Genomic DNA, 15,396 nt, shown 5'->3' with positions numbered 1-15,396 from the left:
TCAAAGATCTGAAAGAAACCATGGACGAAGAACTAGAGGAAAATGACATGTGAACAGAAGGAGAAAATTGAGATAATTACAAGTGTATAATTTATATTTTATTTATTATAAAGAGGGAATAGACCTCCTAAAGCTGAGGATTCGAATAACGGACAGGAAGAGTTTGAGCAGGCACCAGAACTGTGGACTTGAAGACAGGCCATTGAAATTAGCCAGTCTGAGGAGCAGAAGGGGAAGTGAGCAGAGCCTAACAGACGTGTGGGACCCCATCAAGGGACCAGCACACGTGGGAGTCCAGGAAGTAAGGGACAGAGGGGGTATTCGAATAATGTCCAGAACGTCTTCAGTTTGACGAAAGTCAGGAATCTACGCATCCAAAAAGCTCAACAAACTGACTAGGACACATTCAAAGAAATCTATACCAAGAGTCATTATAATCAGATTGTTGAAAGACTGAGTCTTAAAAACAGTAAGAGAGAAACAATCCGTCTTGTATAAGGGATCCTCATAAGATGAGAAACCGCCCGTTTCTCATCAGAACCCTTGGAGGCCGGAAGGTAAAGTGCTGAGAGAATGAAACTGCCAGCTAAGAATTCTGTATCTAGCAAATTACCTCTCAGAAGGCGGCCAAAATTAAGATATTTCCAGGATAAACAACGTTGAGGATGTTTATTAGCCACCGACCCGCCCTGTCAGAAATGTTAAAGGGGTCCTACAGGTTAGAGAAGAAGGGAACGCAGAGCAAGGGAGGAACCAAAGGTCTCTGGCAAAATGTACTGCCTAGGACATGAGAGCTGGTACCTGCGAGGGCCACACTGGGTTAAGGGTCTGACGTTTCTGTGGTGGCACAGGTTTGACTCGTGGCCATGCACAGTGGTTAAGGATCTGGCATTGCTGCACCTGTGGCGTGGTCACCGCTGAGGCTCAAATTTGATCCCTGGCCTGGGGACTTCCGTATGTTACAGGTGCAACCGGAAAAAAAAAAAAAAAAAAAAAGCTACTATTGGAGTTCCCTGGTGGCCTAGCAGTTAAGGGTCTGCATTGTCACTGGTGTGGCTTGTGTTTGATCCCTGGCCCAGGAACTTCTGCATACCAGGGGCATGGCCAACAAAGCTAGTATTTTTACATTTTTAGTTTATGACCCCATTTCTTACTTCCCATATGATTCGAGAGGCAAGTGCGTAAACACCACCCTCATCCTCTGCCGCCGAGCACGCGGAAACGTTTGTGACGGCAGCAGCGGAGACACGGGAGCACGTCTGTGTGGGAGCAGAGCCGTACGCTCTTGTGGCCGAGGTGGTATCAGGTCAAACTTGATGGCTTTCTTCTGGGGCTTTCATATACAGCCTGGGAATGTGGTTCCTCCTGTGTGCTGGAAAGTCGCCAAGAGAGCAGGTCCTCAAAGCTCTCCGCACACCCCGGGCAACTGAGGCGGTGGATGTGGGATGTGGGACCCCCATGGAGGGAGTTGTTTGTATCGAGTCATTCCGTAAACTTACATGATGTTATGTGGCAGTTACACCTCAGTAACACTGGGGGCTGGGACCAAAAAAGCTCAGGGAGAAAAGCAAACGAGATTGTTTTAGGGTGTTCGTTATGATCCCCACGATACCACCAAGAAAATGAAGTATCTAAAAGATATGCCCAAAAGGAATAAAGAAATCACAATGGTACACTCCAAAAAGAAACAACTGAACACAAAAGAAGACACTAGAGGAAATGAGAGACAGAAAAGGTAAAAGATACTGAAAATAGAAGATTCAGAAAGCAAAGTAGCAGAATTAAGTCCTTATCAGTAATTACTGTAAATGTTAATGGTTGAAACTCGTCAAAAGGCACATGTTGACGGAATAGATTTTTTAAAAGCTGTGTACAGGAGGCTTACTTTAAATCCAGAGAAACAAATAAGTTCAAAGTGACAGGTGAACAAATATATCCCATGCAAATAGTAACCGAAAGAGAGCTGGGGTGATTACACTAATGTCGGACAAAAAAAACTAAGTCAAAAGCTGTTGCAAGAGAAATGAAGGACATTATATATTGATTCAACCGTCACTTCATCAAGATAGAGCAGTTATAAACATACACACCAAAGAAGAACCCCAAAGTATGTGAAGCATAGACTTGAAGGGAGAAATAGGTACTTCTGCCAGAGCAGTTGGAGACTTCTGTACCTCACTTCCAAAAGTTGTCTGGGAGTTCCCATTGTGGCTCAGCGGAAACAAATCTGACTAGCATCCATGCGGATGCAGGTTTAATCCCTGACCTCGCTCAGTGGTTTAAGGATCCAGCATTGCCATGAGCTGTGGTGTAAGTCGCAGACATGGCTCGGATCTGGCGTTGCTGTGGCTGTGGTGTAGGCTGGCAGCTACAGCTCTGATTCGACCCCTAGCCTGGGAATGGCATTAAAAAAAGAACCAAAATCGGGAGTTCCCGTCGTGGCGCAGTGGTTAACGAATCCGACTAGGAACCATGAGGTTGCCGGTTCGATCCCTGCCCTTGCTCAGTGGGTTAACGATCTGGCCATGAGCTGTGGTGTAGGTTGCAGACGCAGCTCGGATCCTGTGTTGCTGTGGCTCTGGCGTAGGCCGGTGGCTATAGCTCTGATTGGACCCCTAGCCTGGGAACCTCCATATGCCGAGGGAGCAGCCCAAGAAATAGCAAAAAGACCAAAAAAAAAAAAACCCAAAATCAAAATCAAAGTCGTCTGAAGAGAAGTTCAGCCGTGAAATTGAGAACTTGAACAGCACTCAGCTAGACCCAATAGGCACGGCTACTCACTCAACCCAAGGAGGTAGATAGACATTTTTCCTAAGTGCATAGGGAACATTCTCCAGCGTACCATATGTTAGACCACAGAAAAGTCTAAATACTTTTTTTTTTTTGTCTTTTTGCCTTTACTGGGGCCGTTCCAGTGGCATATGGAAGTTCCCAGGCTAGGGGTCTAATCAGAACTGTAGCCACCAGCCTACGCCAGAGCCACAGCAATGCGGGATCTGAGCTGCGTCTGCAACCTACACCACAGCTCACGGCAACACCAGATCCTTAACCCACTGAGCGAGGCCAGGGATCGAACCCGCAACCTCATGGTTCTTAGTCCGATTCGTTAACCACTGAGCCACAACGGGAACTCCCTAAATACATTTTAGATTGAAATAATGTAAAGCAACATCTCCAACCAATAATAGCAGGAAAATTGGAAAATCACAAATATGTAGAAATAAAAGCACACAGGTTTAACCATTTGGTCAAAGAAGAAATCACAAGAGAAGTTAGTACCTATAGGCAAATTAAAACAAAACCTGGGGTTCAGCAAACCCGACTAGTATCCATGAGGACTTGGGTTTGATCCCTGGCCTTGCTCAGTGGGTTAAGGATCTGGCATTACCGTGAGATGTGGTGTAGGTCACAGACGTGGCTCGGATCCCGCGTTGCTGCGGCTGTAGGCTGGCAGCTGCAACTCTGATTTGACCCCTAGCCTGGGAACTTCCATATGCTGCAGGTGCAGCCCTTAAAAAAAAGAGAGAGAGAAACAAACAAAAAAACCCACAAAATGCTAAAACTTACAGGATGCAAGGAAGGCAGCAGCAAAGAGGAAGCTTATAGCAGTAAGGGGCTACAGTAAATTGGAAGATCTTAAATCAGTGATTAACCTTACATCTTCAAAATCTACAGAAAAGGGAACTAAACCCAGAGCTAGCAGAAGGAAGGAATAATACACCTTAGATGAGAAATAGAGAATGGGAAAACAGTGGAGGTTCAGTGAGATTGAAAGTTAACTTTAATTTTTAAAATGTAATTCTTTAAAAGTTGGGTTATTTTAGAAGTTCTCTGGTGGCTCAGTGGGTTAAGAATATGGCCTTGTCACTGCTGTGGCTTGGGAACTTCTACATGCAACAGTCATGGCCCTCCAAAAAATTGTTTTTTTGAAATGATCCACACAATTGACAAACTATTTATTTATTTTATTGGCCATGTTCTCAGCATGCAGTGACAAGGCCAGATCTTTAACTGCTAGGCCACCAGGGAACTCTAACAAAGGTGTTTTTTGTTTTGTTTTGTTTTTGGATTTTTTGCCTTTTCTAGGGCTGCTCCTGTGGCATATGGAGGTTCCCAGGCCAGGGGTTGAATCAGAGCTGTAGCTGCTGGCCTGCACCACAGCCACAGCAACACGGGATCCGAGCCGCATCTGCGACCTGCACCACAGCTCATGGCAACCCCAGATCTTTAATCCCAGGGATGGAACCCGCAACCTCATGATTCCTAGTCGGATTCGTTAACCACTGAGCCACAACGGGAACTCCTAACAAAGCTTTTAAACGACAAAAAAAAGACAAGAAGACACAATACAAGGCAAGTGAAAATGGGATGGGGACATTACTACCGACTTCACAAAAGGAAAAAGGAGTAAGAGACGGCTGCACACTAACAATTCAGTAACCTAGATGAAAGAGAGATTCTTCACGCAAATGACCAGGAGGGACTCAAGACTAGGTAGAAGGTCTGAACAAACTTACTACAATTAAACATCGAATCAGTAACTTTGAAATCTTCTAACAAAGAAACATTCAGCACTGGGACTTCCCATTGGAGTGCGGTGGAAGTGAATCCGACTGGTGTCCGTGAGGGTGTGGGTTCGATCCCTGGCCTCACTCAGGGTTGGGATATAAGCTGTGGTGCAGGTCACAGACGTAGCTCAGAACCCGCATGGATGTGGCTGTGGTGTTGACCAGCAGCTGTAGCTCTGATTCAACCCCTCGCCTGGGAACCTCCATTTACAGTGGGTGTGGCCCTAAAAAGAAAAAAAAGAAATATTCAGGACCACTTGGCTTCGCTGGTAAGTTCTACCTAAGGTTTAAGAAGAATTAGTAGTAATTTCCCTCAAATTCTTCCAAGCTGTAGAAGAGGAAGGAAAGTCAAAGACACCACAAGAACAGAAAATTCCATATTGAGACATTTGATGGCTTTATAAGCAAAATCGTCAACAGAATGCTAGCAGACTGCTACCAGCAGTGTATTAGGTATTTACCCCATGACTAAGTGGGAAGTAACCCAGAAATACAAGAGTGGTTCAACATCAGAACCAGTCAGTGTGATTTACCACCTTAATAGAATAAAGGAAAAGAGCTATAATCTCAGTTGATGCAGGAAAAGTATTTGACAAGATCTTGGAGTTCCCGTCGTGGCTCACTGGTTAACGAACCCAACTAGTATCCATGAGGACGCAGGTTCGATCCCTGGCCTCGCTCCGTGGGTTAAGGATCCGGTGTTGCCGTGAGCTGTGGTGTAGGTCACAGACGCAGCTTGGATCCCAAGTGGCTGTGGCCGGCACCTACAGCTCCACTTGGATCCCTAGCTTGGGAACCTTATATGCCTCAGGTGCGGCCCTAAAGAGACAAAGGACAGAAAAAAAAAACAAGAAAGAAAATGTATTTGACAAGATCAGACACATTTTCATGATAAGAACACAGAAAACTCATCATACAAGGAAACCTCCATGTGATAAAGGGCATTCATGAAACACCCACAGCTAGCATATACACATTAGTAAAAGATTAAAAGCTTTTCCACAAAGATCAGGAGAATAGGCCTGCTTTCACGTCTGCTATTCAGTGTTGTATTGAAAGTTCTAACCAGAGCAGTCAGGCAAGAGTAAGAAAAGTCATTCAAATTGGAAAGGAAGAAATAAAGTTACCTCTATCTGCATAATGCATGATCCCATGTATAGAAAATCCCAAAGAATCCATTAAAAAGCTACTTGAGGAGTTCCCACTGTGGCGCAAAGGGATTAGCAGCATCTTGGGAGCGATGTGATGGAGATTCGATCCCTGACCCTGCACAGTGGGTTAAGGATTGGCATTGCTGCACAGGTGGCTTGGGTCTGACCTGATCATGTCTAGGAATTCCACATGCCTCGGGGCGGCCAAAATGAACAAAAAGAAAAAAAACTACTTGAGGGAGTTCACTGTCTGCTCAGCGGGTTAAGGATTTGATGTCACTGCTGAGGCACAGGTTCGGTCCCTGATTTGGAAACTATGCATGCTGCAGGAGCAGCCAAAAAATAAAAGAAATAAAAAATAAACCCAGAAATAAAGTAAAAAGCTGCGTGAGCTAATAATTCAGCACAGGTGCAGGGGACGAGTCAGTCTGTATACAGCGAGCAAATCTGAAATGGAAGTGAAAAGAATTCACTTCTAATAGCATCAGAGAAACAATCTAGAAGTAAGTTTAACCAGTTGGGTGAAAGGTGTGTTGGCTGAGACCTACAAAGTGTTGCCCCAGAAATTCAAGACCTAAGTGACCGAGAGGCCATCCCATGGCCCAGGTTGGACTTGGTAGTGTTACAACGTCAGTGCTGACCAGGCAGCCCTCGGGTTCCATACAATCCTTGTCAAAATCAGCAGCCTGGGAGTTCCTCTCGCGGCTTAGCGGTAATGCACCTGAGACTAGTATCCATGAGGATTCGGGTTTGAATCATGGCCTCACTCAGTGAGTTAAGGCTCCAGCCTTCCTGTGAGCTGTGGTGTAGGACACAGATGCAGCTCAGATCCCACGTGGCTGTGGCTATGGCTGGCAGCTGCAGCTCTGATTCGACCCCTAGCCTGGGAACTTCCATATGGCGCAGGTGCAGCCCTAAAAAGCAAAAACAAAACAAAACCAAAAAAATCCAGCAGCCTCAATTTTTTTTTCTTTTTTTTTTAAGGGCCACATCTGCAGCACATGGAAGTTCCCAGGCTAGTGGTTGAATTGGAGCTGCAGCTTCCAGCCACAGCCACAACCACAGCAATGCCAGATCCCCAACCTACTGAGCGAGGCCAGGGATCCAACTTGCATCCTCATGAATACTAGTCGGATTCATTTCTGCTGTGCCACAACAGGAACTCCCTCAGCAGCCTCAAATTTATAAGGAATTACAAGGGGCCCTAATAGCCAAAGCAAGCTTGAAAAAGAAAAAAGTCAGATAACTCATTCTTTTCAGTTTCAAAACTTACTATGAAGCTGCAGTGACCAGGAGTTCCCTGGTGGCTCAGTGGGTTAAGGACCTGGTGTTGTCACAGCTGTGGTACAGGTTCGATCCCAGGCCCTATAATGTTTGTATGCTGCAGTCACAGCCAAAAAAAAAGTCTACAGTTACCAAAACAATTTGGTACAATGTAGGATAAACAGAGATCAATGAAATAGAACTGAGAGTCTAGGAATAAGTGAGTATATCTGAAGCCGGTCGCGATAAGTGGATTTCCACATGCAAAAGAGTGAACTTGGACCTCTGCCTCATGCAATAGGCAAAAGTTAACTCAGAATCATCCAACAAATACAAAAACAAGTCCTAAAACAGAAGAAACCCTTTCTTCTGTTCCTTTACATAACAGTGGGTTTGGCAATGGATTCTTAGCTATGACCTCAAAAGCATGAGCAACAAAAGAAAGAGATAAATTAGACTTCATTAACATTAAAGACATTTGGGGATGAAAGGACATTATAAAAAAATGAAAAGACATTCTACACAATGGGAGAAAATCTTTGCAAACCGTACAGTCTAGTACCCAGAATGTGTAAAGAACTCTTACAATTCAACAAGACACAACCCGCTTCCCCCCCCCCCATTTTTTGGTCTTTTTGCCTTTTCTAGGGCTGCTCCTGTGGCATATGGAGGTTCCCAGGCTAGGGGTCTAATCAGAGCTGTTGCCACCCGCCTATACCAGAGCCATAGCAACGTGGGATCCAAGCCGAGTCTGCGACCTACACCAGAGCTCATGGCAACGCTGGATCCTCAATCCACTGAGCAAGGCCAGGGATCGAACCCTCAACCTCATGGTTCCTAGTTGGATTCGTTAACTACTGTGCCCTGATGGGAACTCCCCCACTTTTTTTAAATGATCAAGGAACGTGAATAAACATTTCTCCAAAAAAAATGTACAAACGACCAACAAGCAAATGAAAAGATGCTCAAATTCATTAGTCATTTGAGAAAAGCAAAACAAAACCTTCATAGGATTACTACCTCATACCCACTAGGATGGCTGTAGTAAAATAACGATTGCTTTCCCGGATGTGGAGAAACGGGCGCTCCCGTTACTGGTGAAATGGTAATAGCCACTGTGGAAGACAGTCTGGCAGTTCCTCGAAAGTTTAAACAAAGCATGACTGTGGGACCTGGCGGTTCCGCCGCTAGATACCTGCCCAGTGAATTCAAGGCCAGGACCTGGCCAGAGGCATAGACATCGCGTTCCTATGCTGTACACACAGCCTGGAGGTGTAAACAGCCCAGAATCCATAAATGCGCGGACTGAATGTGTTCTGTCAACACCAGGGAATATCATTCAGCTGTGAAAAGGCGTGAAGCACAGATAGCTGTTGGCATTAAGAGAAAGAATCCAGGAGTTCCCGTTGTGGCGCAGCAGAAATGAATCCAGTTAGGAACGATGAAGTTGTGGGTTTGATCCATGGCCTCACTCAGTGGGTTAAGGATCTGGCGTTGCCCTGAGCTGTGGTGTAGGTCGCAGATGCAGCTCGGATCCCATGTTGCTGTGGTGTGGGCCACAATTTTTTTAAATTAATTTTAAAAATTAATTTTAAATTAAATTAAAAATTTTTAATTTAATTAATTTTTAAAATTAACTTATTTTTTTGTGGATTTTACCTCAGTAAATTAAGGGAAGTGGAAACAGCCGCTGCAGTGGAGTGCGTGGTGCCACTCAGGGTCTGGACGGCGCCGGACGGGTCGCTGCTTGGCCTCGGCCGAGGCTGCAGAGCCGCGCATGAGCTGTTTTCCACAAAGCGGGCAGCCGCTGCCCGTCTCCGAGGAACCGCTGCCGGCCTGCTGTGTGCTCGAAGGGCCGGTCGTCACCTCTTCTCCAGTTGCTGCCACACGTGCAGTTGTTTTCAGAGCTGTCCCTCCCCAGTAGATCCAAATTTAGGGAGTTCCTGTTGTGGCTCAGCAGTGGTGACCCTGACTGTATCCATGAGGATGCCCGTTCGATCCCTGGCCTCGCTCAGTGGGTCGGGGATCCAGCGTTTCTGCGAGTCCTAAAAAGAGGGGAAAAATCCTCTGATCGTCCTCACCACGGGACTAACACTTGTTTCCTGTCTCAGGAAAAGCCTCCAGGTTGACTCTTCCTCGGGCCCCAAATCCATTTGCCACTGCCAGCACCTCCTGAGCCACTGCAGTGCCCTCGTTTCAGTTGCGGTCAGTGCCATGGCCTGCAGGCCAGACTCGGCTGGCCAGTGGTTTGTGGCCTGCAAGCCAAGAACCGTGTGAGGTTTTTAAGGATGGCGGTAAAGCAGATCGTGTGGCAGATCCTGCAGCCACAGAGGCTGGAACAGGTCCTCTCTGACCCTTTATGGACAAGCTCCGGCCTTTTCTCCACATGCAGCTGGCAGAGTGGGGCTCCTGGCCAGTCGGGGGGCATAGCGAGCCCTGGGCCGTCCTGTGCAGATCTTCGTTCCTGCAGCCTCACAGGGCTGGGGGTCTGGGAGAAGGTGCTGTGAAGACAAGCCTGCCCGAGGGTCCACAGGAAGGCACAGCACGGTGCCTAGGTCTGTGTGCCCGCCACACGCTGGGCTCCAAGGAGGGGTCCTGGTGCAGACCATGAGGGGCTTCCAGCCCAGCCCGTGTGGGCCGTGGGTCAGGGGACTGGAATGCAAGCAGTGCCCACCAGACACGTGAGTGGGGCTGCCAGACAGGCTGAGTGGATGGCCAGGCTGGGTCTGCGTCTAGATCAGTGGCGGCTCCAGGGACAGCAGAAGCCTCCAGAAAGAGGCAGGGAGACAGAGGTTGTGGTGGGAGGTTCTAGAAGTTCTAGCTGGGAGAGACAGTGTTGTCCTGAACTGAGGGGCAGGTCAGAGGGCGACCCTCAGGCACCACTGGCGTCCCCCATCTTGGGACACGGAGCCCTGTCGGGGTTCAGGGCTGTGCCAGGAGAGAAGTGAGGAGTGGGAGCAGAGCTGGCCAGAGGGAAGGAGGGAGTGTGGACATGGGATCGGGGGTTGAGTGCCCTTGATTCAGGCCTGCTGTGGGCAGGAAGGGAAGGAGGGCAGCCTGGGTGTCACCGCCCAGGCGGCGTGGCCTGGGTGTCAGGCCAGGGGGGCAGTCTCCTTGTCCAAGGTGTGAAGAGGAGGGTGCCTCCTGTGCGACCCTGGCGCCAGCTAACGAGGCACGTTCCCAGTGCAGGCTTGGGGAGGCAGGGGCTTCGGCAGGACGGGCACGGTCCCTGAAGGCTCCCTGGTCCAAGTGGTCAGAGTCCCCAGCAGCCCTGCTTCCCCAAAGGGCTGGCGATTCTTGGCAGGGATGCCGTGGAGGCGCCGCGTGTCCGGAGCAGGAAAAGCCCGGGGTGTTGGCTGCAGAGGGCGAGGGCCTGGCTTTGGGACCTGCTCCAAGGCAGAGCCCACGGGACTTGCTGGTGACCTGCCGCGCTGGCTTTGGGACCCGGGAGCGAGACTGCGGTGACCTCCTGCGGGAGGACTGGCTTTCGGTGCCGGGCAGCCTCACCCCCCCAGTGCCAACCCCCAGGCTTGTCTGCATCTCCTTGTATCCCTCCAGCTGACCTCGTGACCTCGTGGTGTCATTTCAGATTGGGACCTGAGGACCGAGGGCTCACAGCTTCTTCAGAAGGAAGACGCTTCTGAGGATTTGGAATCCCAGGCGGGAACATCAGAAGATTATGTGGGTGCTGGTTCCCAGGCCCCTGAGCGTGGAGAGCTCTGTGCTGACGTGCTAGGGAGTGACTGGGGGGTCCCCCAGGGCGAGGGGCTGTCCCTCTGCCAGGAGGGGGGCTTCATGCCTGCGTACCTGCTCCCCGGCAGCCCCTTAGAAGAGCCAGAGATGGACACCGAACCCTTGGAGAGAAACTTTGGTCTCATCATCACCCCAGTGGCCTCTCCGGGCGAGCCAGAGGAAGAGACGCCCCAGCCGTTCGACGCATGTGACCAGAGCGTCCACTGCGGCATGGACCTGGCCGGCCCCGAGGGTCTGCACGCAGCCGAAAGCTCGTTCATATGCGGCGAGTGCGGGGAGTCCGTCGGCCTGCACGCGGACCTCCTCAGGCACCGGCTCAGCCACCGCGGGGAGAAGCCTCACGTGTGCGCCGAGTGCGGCGAGGCCTTCAGCCAGAGCGCCAGCCTCGAGAGCCACCAGAGGTCCCACGAGCCGGCTAAGCCCTTCCAGTGCAGCACGTGCGGCAAGGCCTTCGGGCGGAACTCGAGCCTCATCAAACACCACAGGGTCCACACCAGGGAGAGGCCCCACGCGTGCGGCGAGTGCGGCAGACCCTTCAGCCGGTTCTCCAACCTCGTCAAGCATCGCAGGGTCCACACGGGCGAGAAGCCGTACAGGTGCAGCGAGTGCGGCAAGGCCTTCAGCCAGAGCTCGAGCCTCCTCCAGCACCGGAGAGTCCACACCGGGGAGAAGCCCCACGTGTGCCCCGTGTGTGGCAAGGCCTTCAGCTACAGTTCCGTGCTCCGAAAGCACCAGATCATCCACACGGGTGTGAAGCCCTACTCGTGCAGCGCCTGCGGCAAGGCCTTCAGCCACAGCTCCGCCCTCATCCAGCACCAGGGCGTGCACTCGGGCGACAAGCCCTACGAGTGTCGCGAGTGCGGGAAGACCTTCGGTCGCAGCTCCAACCTCATCCTCCACCAGCGAGTTCACACGGGAGAGAAGCCCTACGAGTGTGCCGAGTGTGGGAAGACCTTCAGCCAGAGCTCAACGCTTATCCAGCACCAGCGAATCCACAATGGCCTGAAGCCCCACGAGTGTGACCAGTGCGGTAAAGCCTTCAACCGCAGCTCCAACCTCATTCACCACCAGAAAGTCCACACTGGGGAGAAGCCCTACACGTGCGTGGAGTGTGGGAAGGGCTTCAGCCAGAGCTCGCACCTCATCCAGCACCAGATCATCCACACGGGAGAGAGGCCCTACAAGTGCGGTGAGTGTGGGAAGGCCTTCAGCCAGCGCTCGGTCCTCACCCAGCACCAGAGGGTCCACACCGGTGAGAAGCCCTACGACTGCGAGGCCTGCGGGAAGGCCTTCAGCCAGCGGTCAAAGCTGGTCAAGCACCAGCTGATCCACGCCAGGGAGTGAAGCTGCTCGGCTCGGCCACAGCCCCCCCACCCCCAGCTGGGCTCCCCGCCGGCTCCTCCCGCCCCCAGGCCTCGCTCCCCTGGCCCCGCACAAGCCCTGCCCCTGGGACCCAGCTTCTCTCCTGTGGTGGTGTTCTGTTTTGTTATCAGACTGCCTGTGTGTTAGGAGGGAAGAGATGATGGGGCTGCCAGCTTAGGAGCAGAGTGCGTTCCCTTCCCAGTGGTCGGTAACCAGCAGAGTAAACCGAAATCTGTGTGGAGAGAAACACAGTGGCCTTTCGTCTGGTCACTGGTCTCAGGGAGTGAGGTCCTGGTCGAGGCCACACTTGTTTTCTCTTTACATAAAGTCAGATCGAGAGTTTTTCAGGAGTTCCCGTTGTCTGAGCAGTGATGAACCCGACTAGTATCCATGAGGATTCGGGTTTGATCCCTGGCCTTGCTCAGTGGGTTACCGATCTGGCGTGGCTGTGGCTGTGGCGTAGGCCGGGAACTTACATATGCCTTAAAAAAAAGTTTTGTTTTTCAGGTCTGATTGCTGTCACCTACCCTCCAGGTAGCAGATACTTTTTTGCTTTTTAGAGTCGCACCCGCAGTCTATGGGAGTTCCCAGGCTACGGGTCGATTCAGAGCTGCAGCTGCCGGCCTACACCACAGCCACGGCAACGTGGGATCCGAGTGATGTCTGCGACCTCCACCACAGCTCAGGGCAACGCCAGATCCTTAACCCACCGAGCGAGGCCAGGGATCGAACCCAAAACCTCATGGTTCCTAGTTGGATTTGTTTCCGACATGACGGGAACTCCTTGGGGTGTACTTCTTAATGTCCTTTCTTGTCCCTCCCACTCTGTACCAGGACTCACCCCCCTGCCCCCCCGACGTTCCTGAGCCCATCCGCGTCCTCCTTGCTTTGCTGTGAGGCAGCCCCCATGGCGCTGCTCGGGGCTGTTTCCCAGGGTCCGGGCCCTGCCCTTCCTCTCCCCCTACAGGCCCTCAGGTCGCTCTTCCCCAGGTCCGTCACCGTTTATAGGGTACCTAGCTGCCTCTGGTAGCTGGCTACTGGCCCCTCCTCTGTTTGCCTGAGCTGTGACCCTGCTCCCTAAGCAGCGGAATGTGGTCCAGAAGCAGGAGGCCTCTGGATGCCAGCCGGCTGATCTTGACCTGGAAGGGGGGGGTCACAGGGTGGAAGGAGCGAGGGCACTTCCTACATTTTTTCAACAGGACAAGAGGCATGGGCAGGTGTCGTCGGGTTTGTAGTTACAGTGGGCAGGTAAGGTTTTGGCTTCTGTTTTCTGAGGGAAGTGAGGCAAGACCAGCAGTTGCAAATGAGGATAGAGAGGTGGTGGGAGCTCGGGAGAGAAACCAGTGTGGAGGGACCGCCTTGGACCGGAGGCGGGTCCCCTGGGCTTGGCAGCACCGGCTGCCTTCTCTTGCCCGAGACCCTCCAGGCAGCTGCTGCTGCCCCCCAAGGCCTTCCCTCCACTTCAGCCCCTGCCCCAGGCAGGGCCTGCGTCTGTAGCCTGGACAGGGGCCCCCGCCCTGCCGCCCTCCAGCTCAGTGCTCTCACTGTCAGGCAGCCTCCTGTGGCTCCACATTCCTCCTCTCCCAGCCTGGATTCCACGCTTCCTTTCCATTGAATACATGCTGGGTGGTTGCTCCGTGCCACTCAGTGGGGGAGACAGCAGGAAACCAGACAGACAAAAATGCCCGCATTCCAGCGGGGAGAAAAAACTGCCTAAGAGTTGTGAGTGTGGTGAAGCCAAAGTAAAGCAGGAAATGGGATCAGGTGTTTTGAGGGGCTCAGTCTCAAATGGGGCAGAGAAGGCCTCATCGAGACATCATGTGCAACATGGGAGCCGATGATGTCTGGGACCTAAACCGCAGGAAGGGGGCCGCGGGGGCCTGTGGGCCAGGAGCGCCCTGACGAAGGGAGAGCAGCTCTGACTTGCTTTTGAGCAGCAAACAGCAAACAGCGGAGCCAGGCTGCTGGCTACAACTCCCCCTGACCTTTGATGGCAGAGACGCACCGCGTTTCCCTCACTTGAATCAGAGCTTGCTTCACTGAGTCGTCCAGCACCCTCTGCAGGTGGCAGCCTGGGGCCGGCAGGGGAGATGAAAGTCCACTGCCACCTTCTCCGGGAGAAGTGACAGGAGTGCCTCGGCCACTCGCAGTGAAGTCTGGGACTTGGGGGCCGAGGCGCCCGGTGAGGCTTGTACTGTGGCCTGAGTGTAGTTACAGACCTAGTGACTCTGAGCGATACTTTGCGGCATCTGTGAGGTCAGAGATTCCTGGAGCTTTTTACACCAAGGGGGCAACTCCAGGCAGTGGCACGAGTTTGCAAATGTGCAGATGGGCCTAAAAAAAGCAAAATAAATAAGCGAACAAACAAAATGGGAATTTGTTGACGGAAAGTAAACAGTTTCTAAAATTGAAAAAAAAAAAAAAAATAAGGGAGTTCCTACTGTGGCACAGTGGAAGCGAATCTGACTAGTATCCTTGAGGTTTCAGGTTCTCCTCACTCAGTGGGTTGGCCTCTGGCGTTAACGTGAGCTTTGGTGTGAGTTGAAGGCATGGCTCAGATCTTGCATTGCTGTGGCTGTGGTGTAAGCCGGGAGCTGTAGCTCTGGTTCAACCCCTAGCCTGGGAACCTCCATATGCCCCACTTTTGTCTTCCCAACACCATTTCCCACTTAGATGGCCTAGGGCTCCTTAGTAAAACACTGATTCCATCCCTAGGGTCCAGGGAGTATAGGAGTTGAGCCTAGAGTCTTGTCAGATCAGAAATCTAGGAGCTAGAAGTGATCAAAGGGCTTGTGTCAGAAAAACTCTGGGCAAACTTGAAGAGATTCCTGGTGACCAAAGATGGGATGATATGTGTAATAATTTTTTTAATTGTAGTAACTACATTACATTTCTTTTAGTTCAAATGTTAATAGAAATAAAAAGACTTAATTAGTCATCTCTGGAGAATGCTAGAAAAACAATATAGTATTCTGAAAGTTAGTAAATAAAGGTAGTAATTCAACATTTAACTTGCCTTTTCTTTAAGGACCATATTTTCACGTGGACAGCAGAGGGCCCAGTGTCCTCGCCCCTCCTGACACCCTGCAAAGGCCAGACAAGGCGCCCCAAGTGCGGGCAGATGTGAGTCAGGTCCCAGATGGGAGTTGCTGCAGGAAAAACTCCACTTGCTCGCCCACCGGGCCTCTAGCAGGTACTTTGGATGCGCCAGTGAACAAGTGACAGAGCTGCAGGTGGGATGGGTGCTCCAGAGAGACTTAATTTGCATTTGTTATTAAAGAGTGATGTTTTAAGAATAA

The 15,396-nt window shown here is 51.1% G+C and overlaps 1 protein-coding gene across 3 annotated transcripts in view; it reads left to right on the top strand.

The window, feature by feature from the left end:
- ZNF16 (zinc finger protein 16) overlaps positions 1–15,396 on the top strand; it is a 21,933-nt gene extending 6,537 nt beyond the window's left edge. For 2 of the 3 annotated variants that reach the window (XM_047783099.1, XM_047783101.1), the window contains exons 3-4: positions 10,572–11,924; positions 15,126–15,396. In XM_047783099.1, the coding sequence (XP_047639055.1) occupies positions 10,572–11,924; positions 15,126–15,319 (1,547 nt within the window). In that variant the 3' untranslated portion in view covers positions 15,320–15,396. Of the gene's footprint in view, positions 1–10,571; positions 12,513–15,125 lie in introns of those variants that run through there. The other variant, XM_047783100.1, reaches the window with a different exon arrangement.

Source organism: Phacochoerus africanus, chromosome 6 (genome assembly GCF_016906955.1).
Source record: "Phacochoerus africanus isolate WHEZ1 chromosome 6, ROS_Pafr_v1, whole genome shotgun sequence".
Taxonomy (NCBI): Eukaryota; Metazoa; Chordata; class Mammalia; order Artiodactyla; family Suidae; genus Phacochoerus; species Phacochoerus africanus.
The sequence above is the reverse complement of the archived record's forward strand: the minus strand, read 5'-3'. Positions and strand labels throughout refer to the sequence as shown.